General features: G+C 36.2%; 1 protein-coding gene across 4 annotated transcripts in view; it reads left to right on the top strand.

Annotated features, from left to right (window-relative positions):
* The window catches only part of NOL4 (nucleolar protein 4), a 310,626-nt gene that overhangs the window by 97,780 nt on the left and 192,665 nt on the right, over nt 1-20,181 (top strand). For 2 of the 4 annotated variants that reach the window (XM_039223478.1, XM_039223481.1), the window contains exons 1-2: nt 7,947-8,137; nt 13,085-13,368. In XM_039223478.1, coding sequence (XP_039079409.1) covers nt 8,119-8,137; nt 13,085-13,368 — 303 coding nt within the window. In that variant the 5' untranslated portion in view covers nt 7,947-8,118. Of the gene's footprint in view, nt 1-7,946; nt 8,138-13,084; nt 13,369-20,181 lie in introns of those variants that run through there. The other 2 variants (XM_039223480.1, XM_039223479.1) reach the window with 1 other exon arrangement.

Genomic DNA, 20,181 nt, shown 5'->3' with positions numbered 1-20,181 from the left:
GGTTTCATTGGGTGAGAGGTTTTTAGTGCCCAGGCAGATCTTCATTTTTAACAGTTTCCCTCGAAAATAATGTAGCAATTAAAGTTTGAGAACCACGATAGGTACCTATCATATGAAATATGCTTGAATAATTTTGAGTGGTGTTACCTAATGTGAGGCATCATAGAAAATCCTTTATGTTTGTTTCTGTATTCATTTCAGATTGCTGTGTAACAAATTATGACACACTTAACAGCTTAAAACAACAGCTATATCTCACAGATCAATAGGTCAGAGATCTAGGCAGCTTCGACTGTGTTCAATGCTCAGGGTATCAAATGGCAGAATCAACGTGTCAGCCTGTCTAGCCTTTTAAATAGGGACTCTGGTAAAGAATCCACTTCTGAGCGTATTCAAGTTGTTGGCAGAGTCTAATTCCTTGTCGCTGTCGAACTGAGGTCCCTGTTTCCTTCCTGGCTGTTGACAGAAGTCTCTCTCAACTCTTTATAGCTGCCTGAATTCTTTCTATGTGACCTCCCTCATCTTCATGCCTTCAATGGCAAACTGAAAACGTTTATGCTTTCAGTCTCCATGACTTCTACCAGCAACCAGAGAAAGCTCTGTGCTAGTAAATGCTCATGTGATTAGATCATACCCACCCAGCAAATCACCCTTTTCAAGATACACTGTGCCACGTGATATTTCCATAATCATGGGATTGATATCTCACCCTGTTTACAGGTTTGGGGAATTAGGGTGTAGAATCTTGAGGAGAAAGGCATTATTTAGATTCTTCCTACCACAGCATCCACTGTACTAATTCTTTCAATGAGTAGTTCAAAAACATATATAAGGATGTAAAAAGATGTGATTCTTTTTAAAAATTTTAAAGCAATTCTTTTTAAAAATTTTTTTTAACATTTTATTTATTTCTGAAAGAGAGAGACAGTGTGAGAAGGGGAGGGTCAGAGAGAGAGGGAGACACAGAATCTGAAGCAGGCTTCAGGCTCTTAGCTATCTGTCAGCACAGAGCCTGATGCGGGGCTCGAACCCATGAACCGTGAGATCATGACCTGAACTAAAGTAGGACGCTTAACGACCGAGCCACCCAGGCACCCCCAAAAATTATTCTATTTTTAAACAACATTAAATAGATATGTGATTATGACCTCCTGTGATTACCTAGTTCAACAAATAGTTATTGAATATTTACTGTGTGGCAATCATAAATTCATAAAGGAATAAGAACCAGATCTTTCCCTTCATTACCTTACATTTCATAATTAAACACCTCTAGAGCTAGAGAAACTTCTTTGATATTTTGATAATTTGTCAAAATGTTTTCCCATATACTGATTCTGTGTAACTTCTAATCTTTGATCTTCTGACAGGTAATAAAACACATTAATATCTTTAAATTTGATTCAACTATATTTCTCCTCATAATCTCTGACAGTGTTCTTTTCAGGTATAGAATCCTCTAGTTCTTTGACTATATTTTATTACATGATTCCAAGTCCCTTCAACATGGTAAGTTATATTTTTAGTAAGACATAATCAAGTCACTTAACATTTCTGTTCCTCAGTTTTTTCAGAAGTAAAACAAATATTATGTGTTAGTTAAGGTTGCATTTTTCACGTTAAAAATTATCTGTGTCTAAACTAAGTGAAAACATTACAAAGAATGGGGAGCTAATGGAGAGATACGGAATTTCTGACAGAATTCACAGAAAAGAGGTAAAAACCAAAAACAGACTCAATTTTAGAGAAATCGTGATAACTCTAGTGATAGTAATTTTTGTACTTTCTTTCTAGAGGTTAAGATAAAAGACCTAGTTCCAATGACTCCCGTTTTCTGTCTCACAGCTCAAAAGTTTTCTAAGATAGGAAGGGATTATAGCTTCTAGAGTCTACATGAATATTAGGAATGAATCATCTGCACTAGGTTTCCATCCCAGTGGATGCTTGGTATATCCCATCATTTGGCTGCTAAAACACGCACACATACATACCACACCATTGCACATCATGCTTCACATAACTTTTTCATATAGCCAAAGATAATCCTATTGAATACTTACCACCTATTTCACATAAACCTCAGCCAATCTCATTCTTCCCTAGATGAAATGAAACCTAAGCCCAGATATTGCACTCAGATGGTGTTAGGGAGCCCCGGCTTCTGAGGCAGGGTTATGCAAAGATGTTCATTTCTTCTTTAGCTCTGTAACAATTGAAATTGTGTAAGTAATGGACTAATTAGTGTATGTATCTACCATCACCACACCATATGTATATACAGTGGAAATAAAACTTAGGGGTGCCTGGGTGGCTCCATCAGTTAAGTGTCTGACTTTGGCTCATGTCATGATCTTGCAGTTTGGTTCCTGTGTTCAAGCCCCACACCAGGCTCTCTGCTGTCAATGCAGAACTGGCTTCAGATATTCTGTCTCCCTTGCTCTCTGCCCCTCTCCCCTCCATCCCCCTCCTCAAAAATAAATATTTTAGAAAAAAATTAAAGAGATGAGGAATGTGTTTTAATCTTCAGACACTTGATAGCAAAGAAATCCGGATAAATACTGCACTCCTAGTTTATGCATCTGATTTCAAAGCCAAAGATAATATGACTAACCAGCTCCACTACTCATTCCACATTTTTTTTCTTTAGCTAGCAGTTAAATGACTCAAGAGTATTTTCCAGATCGGATATGGGTGGGGGGGGGGGGGGGGGGGGGGGGGCAGGTGGGCGAGATTTTATCTCTACCTACAAGGATTACCTTGACAGTATTTTCCTTTTGGCAAAGTGAAACGAAAAATGATTCAGGTGCTCCTGTGGGTCTATGTCCCAACCCATTTTCACTTTTTGACATCTTTCATTCCTGTGGTATTCAGGATGAGTGATCATGGCCAATACACAACTCTTCTTTTTATCTGTTCCCATAGTAGCCTGCATGGTATGAAATGATCAGTTGTCTGTCTGTTTTTATGAAAGTGTCCTTCTTACAGGCCAACGGAACATAGAGCTATAGAGAAGAGTCATGAAAAGTGTCACTGGCATCTCAGAAAAGCCTTGTTTTCCAGACTGATGTTGTGGCTAAGAAAGAGACAGCCCCAAGTAGCTGGTTAGGGCATATATCACATCCTGAAAGGCAGCCCCTCAGGCACAGTTTATATCTTTCAGTGACATCACAGCTGAGTTTTTTATTTTTATTTTTTAAAATATTTTTGATGTTTATTTATTTTTGAGAGTGAGAGAGACACACACACACACAGCATCCGAAGCAGGCTCCAGGCTCTGAGCTGTCAGCACAGAACCCAATGCAAGGCTCCAACTTAAAAAAAAGGTGAGATCGTGACTTGAGTTGAAGTCAGTCGTTTAATGGACTGAGCCACCCAGGGCCCTGGCATCATCGCTGAGTTTTTTAATAGTTTATTCCATTCTTTTATAAGATACATAGTTTGTCAATAATGGAATAGAGAATGAGAATAGCTCTATGGCAAATCCTCCAATTTTTTCATTTACTTAGTACAATGTAATTTCCTTAAATAAAATTAATGTTGTATGGGCGAAAAGGATAGTATATAAAACATTCTGAAGTTCATATGTGGTGGTATTGGAGGGAGAATGAGTGAGTAAAATGCAGGGCCAAGTCAAAAATAAGTGTCCGTTCAGTAGAGGACAAGTAACTAACCCCTCTAATTAGGGGCATCTAATACAATTGCTCTGCCCTCAACTATTATGAAAGGTCTGTCAATATCATCCTTCCTTCATCTTCTATTAAAAGTCCTCGAAACTTTCCCTTTTCAAGTCTCTATACCATTTAGCTGCAGTCAAAGAGAAAGCATTAAAAACAACCTCTGAATATCTTTGTTCTAGAGAACATATAAACAGACTTCTTGCTTAAAGGTCCTGTCCTTTTAGTAGATTTCACTCTTGTTTGGGCCTGTCCATGAAAGCAACTGTACGATTGCAGAGTGTTACAGGGAACCAGGCTGACATTTTTCATCCTCAATTCTTCAAAAAGAATTTCATTTAAGACAGGAGATAGATTTGCAGAAGGAGATCATGTGTGGCATATTGTGCTCATACAGTACTGGGGCATGAACAGGCTTATATGTTATTTCCACTCAACAAAGGAGGGCTACTGAGAATGTATAAATTTAGCACTGAATGAATGAGGTGATGCTCAGTTCATGATGGCCCGCTGGATAGAGTCAGGAGCTGTTATCAAAAAGTAAAGTTACCCAAGGAAGAATGCAGGGCCCTTCACTAATCTTGTTCTTTACTGACAGAATTTCTCTGGTTGGAGATGACCCCAAGTTCCATGCCCAATCCTGAACGGCCATAGATCTAGAATACCATTTGGTCTACTTTGTCTTCATGAAGGCCAAGTGGAAAAGTCACTCTCATTGCAATCTAAACCAGATGAAACCCACTTAGTGATGTGCCTTCTTCTTAGTGACAAACAGGTCAAGTTTTAAGAACTTCTTCACTGTGGAGGGGAGAAACTGAATCTCTTTGTTACTATCTTACCTCAGTATTGGTTCTATGATTTTAAAATCAATGCCCTTTAACATTTTAGTATAGTCATATCTATATATACTCACCTGTATATGTATTTATATTAGTAAACTCCTTAGTGTGAATGTTTGACTTCAAAATGTAGCATCATTTTTTGTACATGTTTATGACAGTATTACTAAGAGTGCCTGAGTGGCTCAGTTGGTTAAGCATCTGACCTTGGCTCAGGTCATGAGATCGTGGTTCAGAGTTCGAGCCCCACATCAGGCTCTCTGCTGTCATCATGGAGTCTGCTTCAGATCTTCTGTTCCTCCCTCTCTCTCTCTCTCTCTCTCTCTCTCTCTCTGCCCCCCAAGTCACTAGTGCTCTCTCTTTCTCTCTCTCCCTCAAAAATAAATAAACATTAAAAAATAGGCAGCATTACTAAATAGTATATAATGTGGATTACAGTTTTCAAATGCAAATAAAAAAAAAAAACAAACACTTTTGTAGTATCTTTTTGAAGATATTTGTGGTGTTGATTACCAAAGTGCAGGACTTTGGTAATGAGCAATTAAAATTTTTGCGTATAAGAAAACAAAGATAAAACACAGAACAGGGCTGTTCACTTAAGTTAATAACAGTAATATAGAGAATGAGTGAAACAGAAATCAAAGAATGGAAAAGTCATCAGAAGGATCTGAAGAAAGGAATTGAGAAAAATGAGGAAAGAATTTCTAGGTGACAACTACAAATGGGCAAAGGGAGATAAAGGCAGGACTGTGTCAGTCTTGGGCTGGAGGAGGGATGAGGCTGCCCAGCAAAGCATCTATCTGTCTGTCTGTCTGTCTGTCTATCTATCTATCTATCTATCTATCACCTACCTATGTATCTATTCATTTTTGTTTTGAATTTTTATTTTAATTCTGGTTAGTTAACATGTAGTGTAATATTGGTTTCAAATGTAGAATTTAGTGATTCATCACTTCCATATAACCCCTAGTGCTCATCACAAGTGCCTTCCATATTACCCATCATCCATTTAGCCCACCCCCACCCACTTCGCCTCCAGGAACCCTCAATTTGTTCCCTGTAGTTATTAGTTTCTTACAGTTTGCCTCCTTCTCTCTCTATTTTTGTTCTTTCCCCTATGTTTATCTGTTTGGTTTCTTAAATTCCATACCTGAGTGAAATCATATGGTATTTATCTTTCTCTGACTGACTTATGTCACTTAGCGTAATACACTCTAGCTCCATCCACATGACTGCAAATGGCAAGTATTTCATTATTTTTGATAGCTGAGTAATATTCCATTGTATATATCTATATACCATATCTTCTTGATCCATTTGTCAGTCTATAGACATTTGGGCTCTTTCATATTTGGCTATTGTTGATAATGCTGCTATAAATATCGGAGTGGATGTGCCACTTCAAATCAATATTTTTGTATCCTTTGGGTAAATACTTAGTAGTGCAATTGCTGGATCATAGGGTAGTTCTGTTTTTAACTTTTTGAGGAACCCCCATACTGTTTACCGGAGTGACTGTACCAGTTTGCATTCCCATCAACAGTGTAAGAGAGTTCCCCTTTCTCTGCATCCTCGCCAACATCTGTTGTTTCCTGTGTTGTTAATTTTTGCCATTCTGATAGGTATGAGCTGGTATCTAATTATAGTTTTGATTTGTATTTTCCTGATGATGAAAGATGTTAATCATCCATTTGTCTATCTTCTTGGAAACCTGTCTATTTATGTCTTTTGTCCATTGCTTAACTGGATTGCTTGGTTTTTTGGGGTGTTGAGTTTGGTAAGTTCTTTATAGATTTTGGATACTAACCCTTTCTCTGCTATATCATTTACAAATATCTTCTCCCATTCTAAGTTTGCCTTTTAGTTTTGATGATTGCTTCCTTCATTATGCAGAAGTGTTTTATCTTGATGATGCCCCAATAGTTCATTTTTGCTTTTGCTTCCCTTGCCTCCAAAGACATGTCCAGTAAGAAGTTGCTACCACTTATGTCAACGTGGTTGCAACCTGTGTTCTCACAAAAAAATCCATTTAGACTGTATTACTTGCTTCATGTTGCAGAGTAGAGGGTGCTGTGGCACAAGATGTGGGGTATCAATATATGATTTCACTCACGTGGAATTTAAGAAACAAACAGGTGAACGTGGCATGGGAGAGAGAGGCAAGCTATAAAACAGACTCTTAACTATAGGGAACAAACTGAGGGCTGATGGAGGGGAGTGGGTGGGAAGATTAGTTAAATGAATGATGGGTATTAAGAAGGGCATTTGTGGTGATGATCACTGGGTGTTGTATGTAAGTGATAAATCACTAAATCCTATTCCTGAAACTAATATTACACTGTATATTGACTAACTGGTATTTAAATAAAAACTTAGAAGGAATAAAAAATATGTAGGGTATAGTCTAGCAATGGATATACTTTTATTTTTTTATAGAGGACCCTAGGCTGGGAGAAGACTTAGAGCAGAGATCAGGAGTAACAAAGTGATGAAGAGGGCTGGCACCTAAACTCCATTTTGCAAATAGATTTTGAAAGATTTTTTAAAAATCCACATTTTTGGGTATTAAGGCACAAATCTTTGGATGTAGGGTTATTCACATTTGTATTTTGGATTTAAAAGTTAGCTTTATGGTGAGATATTAAAGGGCAATTTTCTAAGGAGGAATCAAAAGACTATAGGCAGAAGATTGTGGCTCATTTGAGGGAAAATGGTAAAAGCTTTTTGGACTCTATAAGCATCTGACCTGGATTTTGGGACTAAACTTCCAAACACTAATCTTAAAACGAGGATTATATATATTTTTTCCTATTCATTTTGCCCAAGGCACTTGGCCTAAAGGCCATAATGAAGAGCTACCGAAAGTAAATGAGTAAGAATGTAGGTCAGGTGCTTTGGGAGATTTCAAGTATATATACATCACATTATGTTTTTATATAGAGAGATACAGATATGCACACACATATATGTATATTTATATACTTAAATACACACATATCATACATACTTTTATAGGTTAATTATCTTTATATGGAGATAGTTAACCATTGAATCTGGCTCCGATGCAATTATTTCACACAAAATGCTTGTGACGATATTAGACATAATTGAAACAAATAGTATTTGTAAGGCCGGTATTAATTGGTGGAGGGAGTGGGAGTAGGGAAGGAGAAAGAAAAAAAATGAACAGCTTGCCATTATGCTTAGTGTCACTGCACCTTACAGGCAAGAGCCGCAGCTGAGCTAGCTTGGATGGCCCACTCCACAGCACTAAATCCATCCCAGCAAAACTAACCTCAGAGCAATGGAACCCAAACATCCAATGGCTTTCCTCATGTCACTGGATTCCACACTACCTGTCATCGTGTTCCATGTTCTCTTCTGTTGCTAGGTACCCTGGGCACTCTTAATTTTCAAAGCTCCAGGTGCCGTTTTTTCCCTTGATACTCACACACAGGGTTTTCGGTTCCTATGCTATGGTGCCCAGGCCGAAACTTCAGAGAACCATTGCTCTGGGCCTGTGACACGGAAGGCTATACCTACAGATCTCAACACTGTACCCTCTGTGTAGCAGCTCTGGACCCCCATGCCAGCAGCCACTTAGGATGGAGCAAACTATGTTGGGTAAGGAAGCAGATTTCCCCTTGAGAGCAATAAACTGCTGTGAGTCGGTTACAATAAATAGGAGTCTGAGATTTGTGGTTTCAAATTCTGGAAAAGTATCTTCAAGGAAGAGAATATAAAAATCATTAACGTGGTTATGAGAACCCAGACAATAAAAAATGCTTCATTTAGTTTCAGTTTAATGTCTGCACACTCTTTCTACTGAATTTTTCTAATACAGACATCAAAAACTTTGTTTTAAATTTTGATTGATAAAATAGTGGCATGTGACATTCTGTTTCTTTTACCATTTAAATGATAAAATGTGTGAATATGTATTATGTACAAATAAGTAAACATTCATTTGTTCTTTATAAAACATAGCGATTTACTCAGGAATGAAATATGTAAAGCTGTGGAATTTAGTTACCTTGGTAACATCTGGAGTGAACTACTCTGTCTAAAAATATTTTCTCCTTTATTGTTTATACTTTATACCAAAATTATAAATACATGGTTTTTATTAAAGATTCTTCTGGCTGAGGTAATAATGTTTATCTTATTTAAAATGTGAATAAATGGTACATTAGCTACTAAATATGTATGATGATTTTAGATTAAAGAAACAGTCATACCATGTTTATTTCTTAACTATAATAGATATTGGATTTTTTTTCTGCAAGTATCCATTTCGTGTATGTAATATACTTTGAGGGTCATTCATTCTTTTATCATATTGATAAAATTTTTCTTACATAGAGTGTTTAATATTTTTTCAAGGATTCTAGTACACAAATGTTACATCACATTTTTCTTCATGGATTTAATAACTGAACTTGATTATGTATATTCTGTTTTTCTTTGGACTCTCATGGAAAGAAATAACTTAAATAATCAGAAATGATTTAGCATGCTTTAGCATAGGATTTGATTTCACATAAAGGATATGTGCAATTCTGTGGGTTGTTTATATAAATTATACCCCTAATTCTTTATTTCAAAAAGCTTATATATTTCATGGTTAAAAAAAAAGAATGATTTTGGTTACTCAGTAACTCTGGAAAGTGATATGCCATATTATTTATGACGGGTTTCCTAAATTCTCTTATGCATGTTTTCTCTCCACATGAAGTCTTTTTTTAAATGGGTATGTATAAGGAGTAATTTATTAGTAGACTCCTACCATTTGAATATATTTTAACTTTTTCACAAAGTAGTTTTAGAAAATTTTTAAAAATATTGTTTTACTCAAAATTAAACTTAATGCCCTCTGTTTGCATTTCCCCTTGGAGCTAGAGATCTGGGCTTCCTCCCAGACCCTTGTCTGTCCTACTCTCAGTCTTACTTGTTCTTTTCTTATGATTTTCTTAGTTCCCTCTTGTTCTGCACTGCTGCTGCTTTGGTTTGGGCTTTCACCAATGCTGAGTCAGGTGGCTGCTAGAGCTCTTAATGGCCCCATTTTGTTGCCTTCATCCCATTCTCCTCATCAGTCAGAGTAATCTCTTTAAAACACAATTTTGTTCATATCACTTCTGACAATAAAATTGCTCCTATTTGCTCCCAAGGTACAATCTAAGCTCTTAGTCCTACAAAACACATTCTCTGCCTCTGTTTCTTATTCTCTTGTTTACACTCAGCACCCCAACCTTACTTCTCACCTGCCCTGCACTTTCCTTCCTCTGAGGTGTTCACCTGCTGATCTCTAGGTGGGGAACTCTCTCAGCAAACTCCATCACTGAGTTAAGGCTTACTCATCTTTTGGGATTTAGTTCATATGCCAATTTCTTTAGGAAAACTTCTGTGATATCTTTACCCCTTGTTTTGGATGAAAGCCTTTTTCCTCTGCATTTTATTTGTATGTATGTATGTATGTTTGTTTGTTTGTGTCTCTTTTAATTATTTGTGAACTTACTGAAGGCAGTCTTTCTACTGGCCAAATATTTTTAAATTTTTTTTTAATGTTTTATTTATTTCTGAGAGAGAGAGAGAGAGACAGCGTGAGCAGAGTAGGGTCAGAGAGAGAGGGAGACACAGAATCGGAAACAGGCTCCAGACTCTGAGCTGGCAGTCAGCACAGAGCCCGATGTAGGGCTCGAACCCATGAACTGTGAGATCATGACCTGAGCCGAAGTCGGACGCTTAACCAACTGAGCCACCCAGGCACCCCTCTATTGGGCAAATATTTAACCCCCTTTGGCCAAGTGTAGACCAAATGAATGAATGAATGAAAAGGTGAGTTATACCACTCCTTCAATTTATATATTATTTTCATAAATTTAATTGATTAGAAGTCAGATTTTTCATTGTGTCTACAAAAATAAAGCAAACTGGAGAATATTCAGAAATCAAAATATTACAAATATGAATATTATCATCCATGTGCACTCATATGTATATGGCTTCATCAATAGACTTTAACTACAAGAAACAATCTAAAACCTTTGTACTTCATAATCCTTTAACATTAATAGCAAATTATTACCATAAATGCAAAGATGAAATTAAGAGAAATAAAATTTTCTTGTTTCTTCTAACTTTGGTTTTTGACTCAAGTAAATTATTATTGATATGTTTTTCTAAACAAGATTATCCTTTATTTTAAAGCCAGACATTTTTGACTAATTCTATTTCCTTCCCTTCCTCCCCATTTTATTTTTTCTACAGTTATTTTATTTATTTTAAAATTTATTAATTTAAATTCAAGTTAGTTAACATGCAGTGTAGTATTGGTTTCAGGAGTAGAACCTGTATTTAAGAGTCTCTTGTGATTTGCCTCTCTCTCTGTTTTTATCTTTTTTTATTTTTCCTTCTCTTCCCCTGTGTTTATCTGTTTTATTTCTTAAATTCCATCTATAAGTGAAAATCATGATGTTTGTCTTCCCTCTGGCTGACTTATTTCACTTAACATAATACATTCTACTACCACTTGTTGTTGCAAATGGAAAGATTTCATTATTTTTGATCACCAGGTAATATTCTATTGTATATGTATACCACCTTTTTTTTTTTTTTTTATCCATTCATCAGTCGATGGACACTTGGACTCTTTCCACAATTTGACTCTTGTCTATAGTGCTGCTGTCAACATTCGATGCATGTGTCCCTTCAAATCAGCATTTTTGTATCCTTTGGATAAATATCTAGTAGTGCAATAATTGGGCCATAGGGAAGCTTTATTTTTAATTTTTTAAGGAACCTTAAAAAACCCCACTATTTTTCAGAGTGGCTGTACTACTTTGCATTCTTACCAATAGTGCAAAAGTGTTCCCCTTTCTCCACATCCTCACTAACATCTGTTGTTTCTTGAGTTGCTAATTTTAGCCCTTCTGACAGGTGTGAGGTCGCATCTCCTTGTGTTTTTGATTTGTATTTCAAATGATGATGAGTGATATTGAGCATCTTTTCATGTGTCTTTAGCCATCTGCATGTCTTTTTCAGAAAAGTGTCTATTCATGTGTTCTGTCTTGTTTCTTCACTGGATTATTTGTTTTTGGGTGTTGATGTTGATAAGTTCTTTATAGATTTTGGATACCAACAATTTATCAGTTGTGTCATTTACAAATATTTCTTCCATTAGGAAGGCTGTCTCTTAGTTTTGATGATTGCTTTTGTCGCTGTGCAGAAGCTTTTTACCTCGATGAGGTCCCACTAGTTCATTATCTGCTTTTGTTTCCCTTGCCTCCAGAGAATGTCTATACTTGATCTCAGCCAAAAGGCCAAGAAGTGATTCTGGAGACATGTCTAGTAGGAAGTTGCTGTGGCCAGGATCAAAGAGGTTGCTGCCTGTTTTGTCCTCTAGGATTTTGATGGTTTTCTATCTTACATTTAGGTCTTTCATCCATTTTGAATTCATTTTTGTGTCTGGTGTAAGAAAGTGTTCCCTTGTCTGTTTTTGTCCCAATACCGTACTTTCCTAATGATTACAGCTTTGTAATACAGCCCTGAGTCCAGAATTGTGATGCCTCCAGCTTTGTTTTTCCTTTTCAACATTACTTTAGCTATTCAAGGTCTTTTCTGATCCCATACAAATTTTAGAATTGTTTGTTCTAGACTTGTGAAGAATGCTGGTGCTATTTTGATAGGGATTGCATTGAATGTGTAGATTCCTTTAGGTAGTATAGACATTTAAAAAATATTTGTTCTTCTAATCCACAAGCATGGAATGTTTTCCTATTTCTTTGTGTTTTCTTCGTAAATCATATATATATATATATATATATATATATATATATATAGTAAATATTAAAGAGTATTAAAATATCCAGTGCCACACAGTTAAGAAGAAATTAATATTAACATTTAACACTACATTTTTCACTATTCTCCCTCCCATATTCCACATTTCCCATATTCTAATCATTCCAACATATATTAAGCCAATCTTTTATTTCTGGTAATTTCTGTCACTTCTAAACATTTGCTATTGTAAGCAACACTTTGTAAAGGCCTTTTTACCTGCACAGAAACGCATACAATGATTGTTCTGTTTAGGTTTAGAAGTCCCAGAAGTGTAATGACTGGAGAAAAAGTTATGAGCACTTTTAACGTGTTAGATGTATACTAAACACTTATAACTGTCGGACCAACATATACCCTGCTAGTGTATAGACAATGCTTTTATCAGAGAATTTTCACCAAATCTGAACATTCTCACTTGAAAAACAAAAAATATCTGCAAAACAAGGAACAAGTTTTCTTTGTTTAAATTTACTTTTCTTTGAGATTGCATTTGAGATCGAGCTATTTTCCCTATTTTATCTTCTTCTTATTTCAGTTCTTCTTGTGCGTAAATGTGCCTACTAGACTACAAATAACAATGGCTGCTTCACAAGTTATTGCTAAGGATAAATTTCGCAGGATCTGTAAAATTAGCACAATGTCAAGCACATAATAGGAGTTCAGTAAATGTGAGTTGAAGTAGAAACTGAACTGGCACGTTAATTAAAATCAAAATATTCTTTCCAACAGATGATTCTGCTGCAGAGAGCTTTAATGGCAATGAGACTCTGGGGCACAGTTCAGTTGCTTCAGGGGGAGCACACAGCAGGGAGATGGGTGACTCCAATGGTGATGGCAAAACTGGGCTGGAGCAGGATGAGCAGCCACTGAACCTGAGTGACAGTCCCCTCTCAGCTCAGCTGACTTCAGAATACACAATAGATGACCACAGCAGTAATGGAAAAAGCAAATATAAGAATCTTCTAATTTCTGACCTCAAGATGGAACAAGAGACGAGAGAAAATGGAAGCAAGGTAAGGTCACATTATGATTTTCAGAGTTTCTGAGTTTGTCATGAAGGTCAGAAAGAAACACATGCTTACACAAGAGATGAAGATTATTTTTGCTAAAAATATTTTAGACAAACCCCAATTTGCTGCCAAGAAATATAGAACCAGAGAAGTTGTGTGTCCACATGAGCAATAATTTTCAGGAATAACAGTGAGCGAAATGAATAGTGTTCAGACAAAACTGTTGCTCTGTTCTCATACGTGGTGAAATCACTTGATTAAATGTTACTCCTTCATATAATCTTCTTATGGAACTGTCCCTAGGAGTTTGTTGAGCTCAGATGTGAAAATTTAGCTCTCAGAGCACAACTACGGATTTTAAAAAGCACTATCTAGTTTCTACTAGATTGGATAGGTCTACACAGTAATAAAGTTTCAATTAGACTCTCAAGTTTGCTTTAGAGACCAGGGACTTCAGTCAGTAAGTTACTCCTCATATCCGGGAGAGCTGTGTCAGTGTTCTAGATGAAATTAAATAATTACTGCAACGCATAATGTATCACAAGCCGTATTATACAAAAGACAGAATATGTTTCAGACATATCTAAATTTCTAGATTATTTATATTAAAATAAATTATAATCCTCCCCATTCCCAACTGATTTATTATTTTATTTTTATTTTTTGGTCCTTCTCTTTTTATCTCTATCTTCAGACCCATTTTCAGAAATACTTCCAATTCTTTTTTGGTTTTTATTTAAATACCATTTAACATACAGTTTAATATTATTTGCAAGAGTACAATAAAGTGATTCAGCACTTCCATTTAATACCTGGTGCTCATCACTAGTGCACTCCTTACTCCCCATTACCTATTTCACCCATCTTCCCATCCACTTCCCCTCTGTAACCATCAGTTTGTCCTGATTTATTTATTTAAAAAAAATAACTTTAGATTTCTACCAATTTGAAATAATGCATGCTGGTGATTTTTCGCTCTGTAATTTTTGAAGGTATACTTTTGAATGCATGAGGATTTTTATGCAATATACATTTGACTCCTTATAAATTAGAGTTAAAGAACTGATCTTTCGACATGGCGAAATGTCTCAATTTGGATTAATTTCTGAATTTACTGAGGCACTGTACTTCCTAAATTGGCTCTATTCAAATCCTCTTGCTTGCCTGAGGGTATGTTATTTTATCTTCTTTTAAGCAAGTCACTGTACATCATCAGACACTTAAACACTTCTGCCTAAGGGAGGCTGCTGCAACTTTTACTGAGATAAATGTGCAAATGTTCTACCCTATGGTTTAAAGCCATATCATTCAAACACAAATGATTTTGTATTCACAAGGTTACATTTTACAGAAGAAAATAGCCTTTAAGTTCTCTGGCCATCTACAATATCAGTCCAGTCTTTATAAAACTTAAATAATTATGAATGTCCTTTTTATGCTATGTATCTGTTGAATATTTTTCTAAAATTACTCAGTGGTTTGCTTTTCTGTTCCTTATCCCTTTATTAATTATACTGATAGGAACTATGCTCCTTGGAAACATATTATTGCACATTTTAAACAGTGAAGTTACTTTTCTACTCTATTAAAATGAAGTTGTAAGAAGCACAGATTGTTTGGGGTGTAAGTGAGGAGTAAGATGAGAAATGGGCCTGGTGAGGAGACCTCCCTGAGGAGCCTGAAGTTTACTGGTTTGGTGAAGGAAGAACAGTTTCAAGGGCTGACTGAGGAATAGCCAGAGAGGCAGAAAAATGATCAGAGGGGTATAATGATTGGAAGCTAAGGGTGGTATACCTTTCAATAAAGAATGGTCAGCTCTGATGATATATTAAATATATTTATACTTATATTAAATAAGATAAAGATAGAAAATAATTGAATTTGTGAGACAGTTTTGGAGCACTTTGAGAGCAGAATCCAGAGAGACTCTTTATTCGTTTCTTCAAGGATAAACGGCTGTATTAAATATCCATCATACTTGCATTAATGGAGCAGGTAGCAGAGACAACTCAAAGATAGAAAAGTCTTTATTCATAAGACCTTTGATAAATAATTTTGGTACAAAAGGGTACATATACATAGAAACGTTTCTTAGTAAAAGCATAGACAAGTGTCTACACCTGTGTTAAAATATTGGGAGGTCAAAGTAAGAAAATACTATTTTTATTGAAGTAATAAAGAGGGATTCCTAGAGAAAGTAAATCTTGAATTTTGAAGGAAATGTAAGATTACTATTTTTTTTTTCCAGAAGGGATCTCCTGTTGGACATTGTGAAGGCCCTGGAATGCCCAGGGAAGATGAGTTGGTCTCATAGGTTGGGGAACTGTTGTATTTTTGGAGCTAGGTAGGACTTCATAACATGATATTTGAGAAAGAACCCAGTATCATTATTCAAGATAGACTATTTGCCACCAATTAATTGATTCACCAAATATTTACTAAGAGACTTCTACATGCAAGGCATTGTTATAGGAAGCAAAAACATGGAAGTGAGCAAACTAGGATCCTAGCCCCTCAAAACCTTAAAGTCTAGCAGGAAGGAAAGACAAACCTATGATTATAATCAGATGCCATAAGTAATATGATGGGCATAATGCAGGATGAAATGAGAGAAGAAAGGTAGGGCACCCATGGGACTATAGTGATCCTGTTTTTTAAATTTTTTAATGTTCTATTTATTTCTGAGAGAGGGAGAGAGAGAGAGACAGCATGAGCAGGGGAGGGTCAGAGAGAGAGGGAGACACAGAATCTGAAGCAGGCTCCAGGCTCTGAGCTAGCTGCCAGCACAGAGCCCGACACAGGGCTCGAGCCCACGAACCGTGAGATCATGACCTGAGCCAAAGTCGGAGGCTTAACTGACTGAGCCACCCAGGTGCTCCAGGTCTATAATGATTTTTCAGGAAACTTTGGAGAGAGATTGATGCTAGGGGATGAATGCAAAGTGTAAGTAGAAGTTATTTAGATGGGGAAGATAATTTATGGTAGAACATGTTTGGAAGCATAGAACCATAGGAGAGCATACGTGTCATAGAGATTTGCAAGGAGCTTAGCATGGCCACAGTAGAGAATAAGTGTGGAGAAATGGACTATAAGGTGGCTCCATCAATAAGGGCTTTATAGGCTACTTCAAGTACTTTGGATTGTATCCCATAGGTAAGTATAGCATGATAAAGTTGTGGTCAGCTTGGATTTTAGAAAGATTTTCTTGTCTACATAAACAAGGTAAACAGGATAGGGACTAGGAAGTATAAAAAAGATACAAAACTGGTTATAGAACTATTGTGGCATTCCAGGAAGAAAGCAATGTAGGAATATAAAAAAAAATGAACATGTTACTTTTGTTCTTTTGACATTGTATCTGTGGGGCCACCCTATTTAGCTCCATAGGTTGTATATTGCCAAACTCCTGGGAGTGTCTTTCACATAGACTATAGTATGAATAGCCTCTTTATACATCCCATTTGGATGTAAATTCTATGACTATAAGAATGATATCTACCTTGATTACTGAGGTATGTCCAGCACCTGGCTTAATATCTGGTACATTGTAGTTTCTCAAATATTTTGAAGAAATAAAGTTTTATTGAATGTGGGAAGTGAAGTAGAGAACATTCTAGAATGACTCTATGCTTATTGGCTTAGTTGCCTAGGTAGATGAGGATTCCTTTTACCAAGATTCAGAATGAGAAACATTTGAAGCAGTAGTTTTCTGATACCTAAGGTTTACCATGCCTATGCAATATCGACTGGATATGTTTAATAGGCATCAGGGATATATGTGTCAGCTCAGAAGAAATATCCAGATTGGAGAAAGAAACACGTGAAAGGTTTTAGAGCAGAAGCGCAGCTTAAAGCTCTTATGGTTGATCAGATCACCTCAGAAGAGCATAGAGTAGGGAGAGGAGAGAATCAAAACATACCAACCTGCAGAAGAATAGCCCATCAAAATCAAGTGGCATAAAAGGAGTTTGTGACAAACCATAAAACCAAAAGAGAAACTGAAGACAAACATATAAGGAGATGTTTTAGAAGCCAAAGTGTGGGGCAATTTCAAAATTGATGTGTAGTTAAATGGAGTAATGCTTAGAGAAAGTGATATAGGTCTAAACCCAGATGCTATTTGGGAAAGTTAATACTAAGAGTTGAAGTCAGAAACACATGGTCGAAGAAGAAGCAGAATTAGTGGGGAAGTGGATTGGAGACAGTTTCAGGGTCTGGATAGGAAAGCTAAATCATTTTAATTGTAAAGGTGACTGGGCCTAGAATTTTGTTTTAGGAATTCTTCTTGCAGGGGCGCCTGGGTGGCTCAGTCGGTTGAGTGTCCCACTTTGGCTCAGGTCATGATCTCACTGTTCATGGGTTTGAGCCCCGCATTGGGCTCTGTGCTGACAGCTAGCTGGGAGCCTGGAGCCTGCTTCGTATTCTGTGTCTCCCTCTCCCTCTCTGACCCTCCCCTCCTCATGCTGTCTCTCTCTCTCTCAGAAATAAATAAAACGTTTGGAAAAAAAAAAAAAGGAATTCTTCTTGCAATGTAAATTTGTATGCATAGTGCTCTGGGGTTCCTGACTTTGGATCAGTATTTGCTCTACCTGAAGCTATAAGGTGAACTTCATCCTAAAGGTTTAGAACTCATCTGCTCACTCCTGTTCAGTACTACTGTTTGTAGTCCTTTGAAATGTCCCAGTACTTCTGTACAAATTTGTAAAGTGACAGTACCAATTTTTTTCTTCCAGTATTTTTCAATCTAGCCTCTGTTCTACCTTGAAGGAATATAAAAGTTTAATTATATAGTACCTTTGAGAAGTTTAGATTGCTATGAGTTTGATATTGACCTATTTTACAATTTTATTGTGAATACTATCGAACAAAAATAATTAGAAAGCATTTAACAACCTGAGCAGCGAATAGAAATACTTAAAAAGAATAGGGGAGCTAGACTCTGCCATTTTATGATTGCTTATTATTATGCAAATTCAGTCACTAGACTAACAAATCATATTAACCAATCTAAAGAATAAATATATTGCACTGAAAGCACTTAGGTGATATATTTTCTGCTTGCAGATGGCCACATTTTTAGAGGACAACAAGTAATATTAGAATTCAGAAGGAAGTCGAAATGTTGATTAAAGTCTTGGAAAATGAGACTCATGAGGAAGTATTAAGAAACAATTTAGAAAGGAAAAGAAAGGCTAAGAAGACACAAATTTGGATATAAATATGTTTAAAATTAATAAGTGAGAATAAAAACAGAATTTGAACACTAATGGAGAGAAATGCATAACTTAAAAATACTATCATTGACGTTTTATTCATTTTGGTTTTCTCTTCTTTTCTTTTAGTATTTGTGACCTAACTGAATTACACTTAATATGGTAAAATATTCTGAATCAATCTCCCCAAAGAATAATATTTCAAGTAATAACTGTAGTAGGAGGGTGATTATTGCTTGAGGACTAATGTGTCACTGTGGTTGCTGCATATTTGGTTTGGTTTTTGGCTCAGTTCCCAAGACCCTTCAATCTTCACTTTATTAAAATAATATTTTTCCCCAAAGTGGTCCATGTGACATTTTTTCAATGAATCTTTCTTTAAATTCTTACCAAAATGGATATTACCATTCAAATTAAAGTTAATAAAATATTTTTCACAGTTACCATTAATAATTGCTTTGTAATTTTATTTAGACATGATGAATGGAAGTAGCACATTTTTTTGAAATAGCTCTTTGTAATATTTACGAGTAATGAGGTTGCCTTTTAAAGCATAAGAACAATTGATTTACTTTTGGAACACTGTTATCTCGGTCTTTGTTGTGTGGATATCCCGGCTCATTATTGCTTTAATTTGATGATTTTCAATATCTAGCTTCTTGGTGTTATATGAAGATTTAGGCACAGATCTTTCTCAGAGTAGAAACAATAGTATCTATTCAACAAATGTGCCTCCTATATGCTATGCACTGTCCTGGACGCAAAAAAAAAAAAAAGTCTGTCATGAAGAACTCACATCTGGCTAGAAAGGCAGACATAGAAGTAAATAAGTGTGTTATAATATGGAAATTAATTTATATGTAGGTGTGCCTTCTAGGCTTACTAACTATGTCTTGGAAAGACCCCAGGTTAATTTTTAATCGTCAAGTAGGAGATAGCCACTTGTTGAAAAGGGAGTAGGGAATTCTCAAAGAACACACCATCAAATTAAGACCTAGAAATGTCGAGGACTGAAGTGGTGAGCGTTAAGTCTGGAGAGGTAGTTCAGGGCATCAGACAAGGGTAGGCTGTAGATATCCTGTTAAAGCTTGAACTTCACTCTGTAGTTGACAGGGGATTGCTTAGGATGTGGGATAGGAAAATAGCATGGTCAGGTTGTGTTTTGGGGTAGTTCATTGTGGCATCTTTTTTACAAGATGACTTTAAGTGGCATAAAAAGGGAGGAAGCTGCTAACAGGATGAAGTACTGCCATAATGAGGTGATGGCAGGGATGGGAAGGAGAGCGAAGACTTAAGAAGTATTTAGAATATTAAATGGGCAAAATTGGGAGTTTGATTAGGCAAGTGATGGAGGGAGTGAAGGAAACTAAGAGCCAGAAGATAAAGGATATATCAGTTCTGATATTTGGATGTCATGTCAACCTTAACAATGATGAACACTTGTGTAATATTTCATATTCATAACTCAAACTGACTCCATATGGTAAGGAGAGCAAGTAAAATTATCAGCCTTATTTAAACATTAGTGCATGAGGTCTAATGGGTGCTAAGCTATTTAATATTAATTATGCAGTCAGTTAAGTGAGAGAACCTGGTATTGAAC

This window comes from Hyaena hyaena, unplaced genomic scaffold (assembly GCF_003009895.1).
Source record: "Hyaena hyaena isolate Hyena2069 unplaced genomic scaffold, ASM300989v1 scaffold_1359, whole genome shotgun sequence".
NCBI lineage: Eukaryota > Metazoa > Chordata > Mammalia > Carnivora > Hyaenidae > Hyaena > Hyaena hyaena.
The sequence above is the reverse complement of the archived record's forward strand: the minus strand, read 5'-3'. Positions and strand labels throughout refer to the sequence as shown.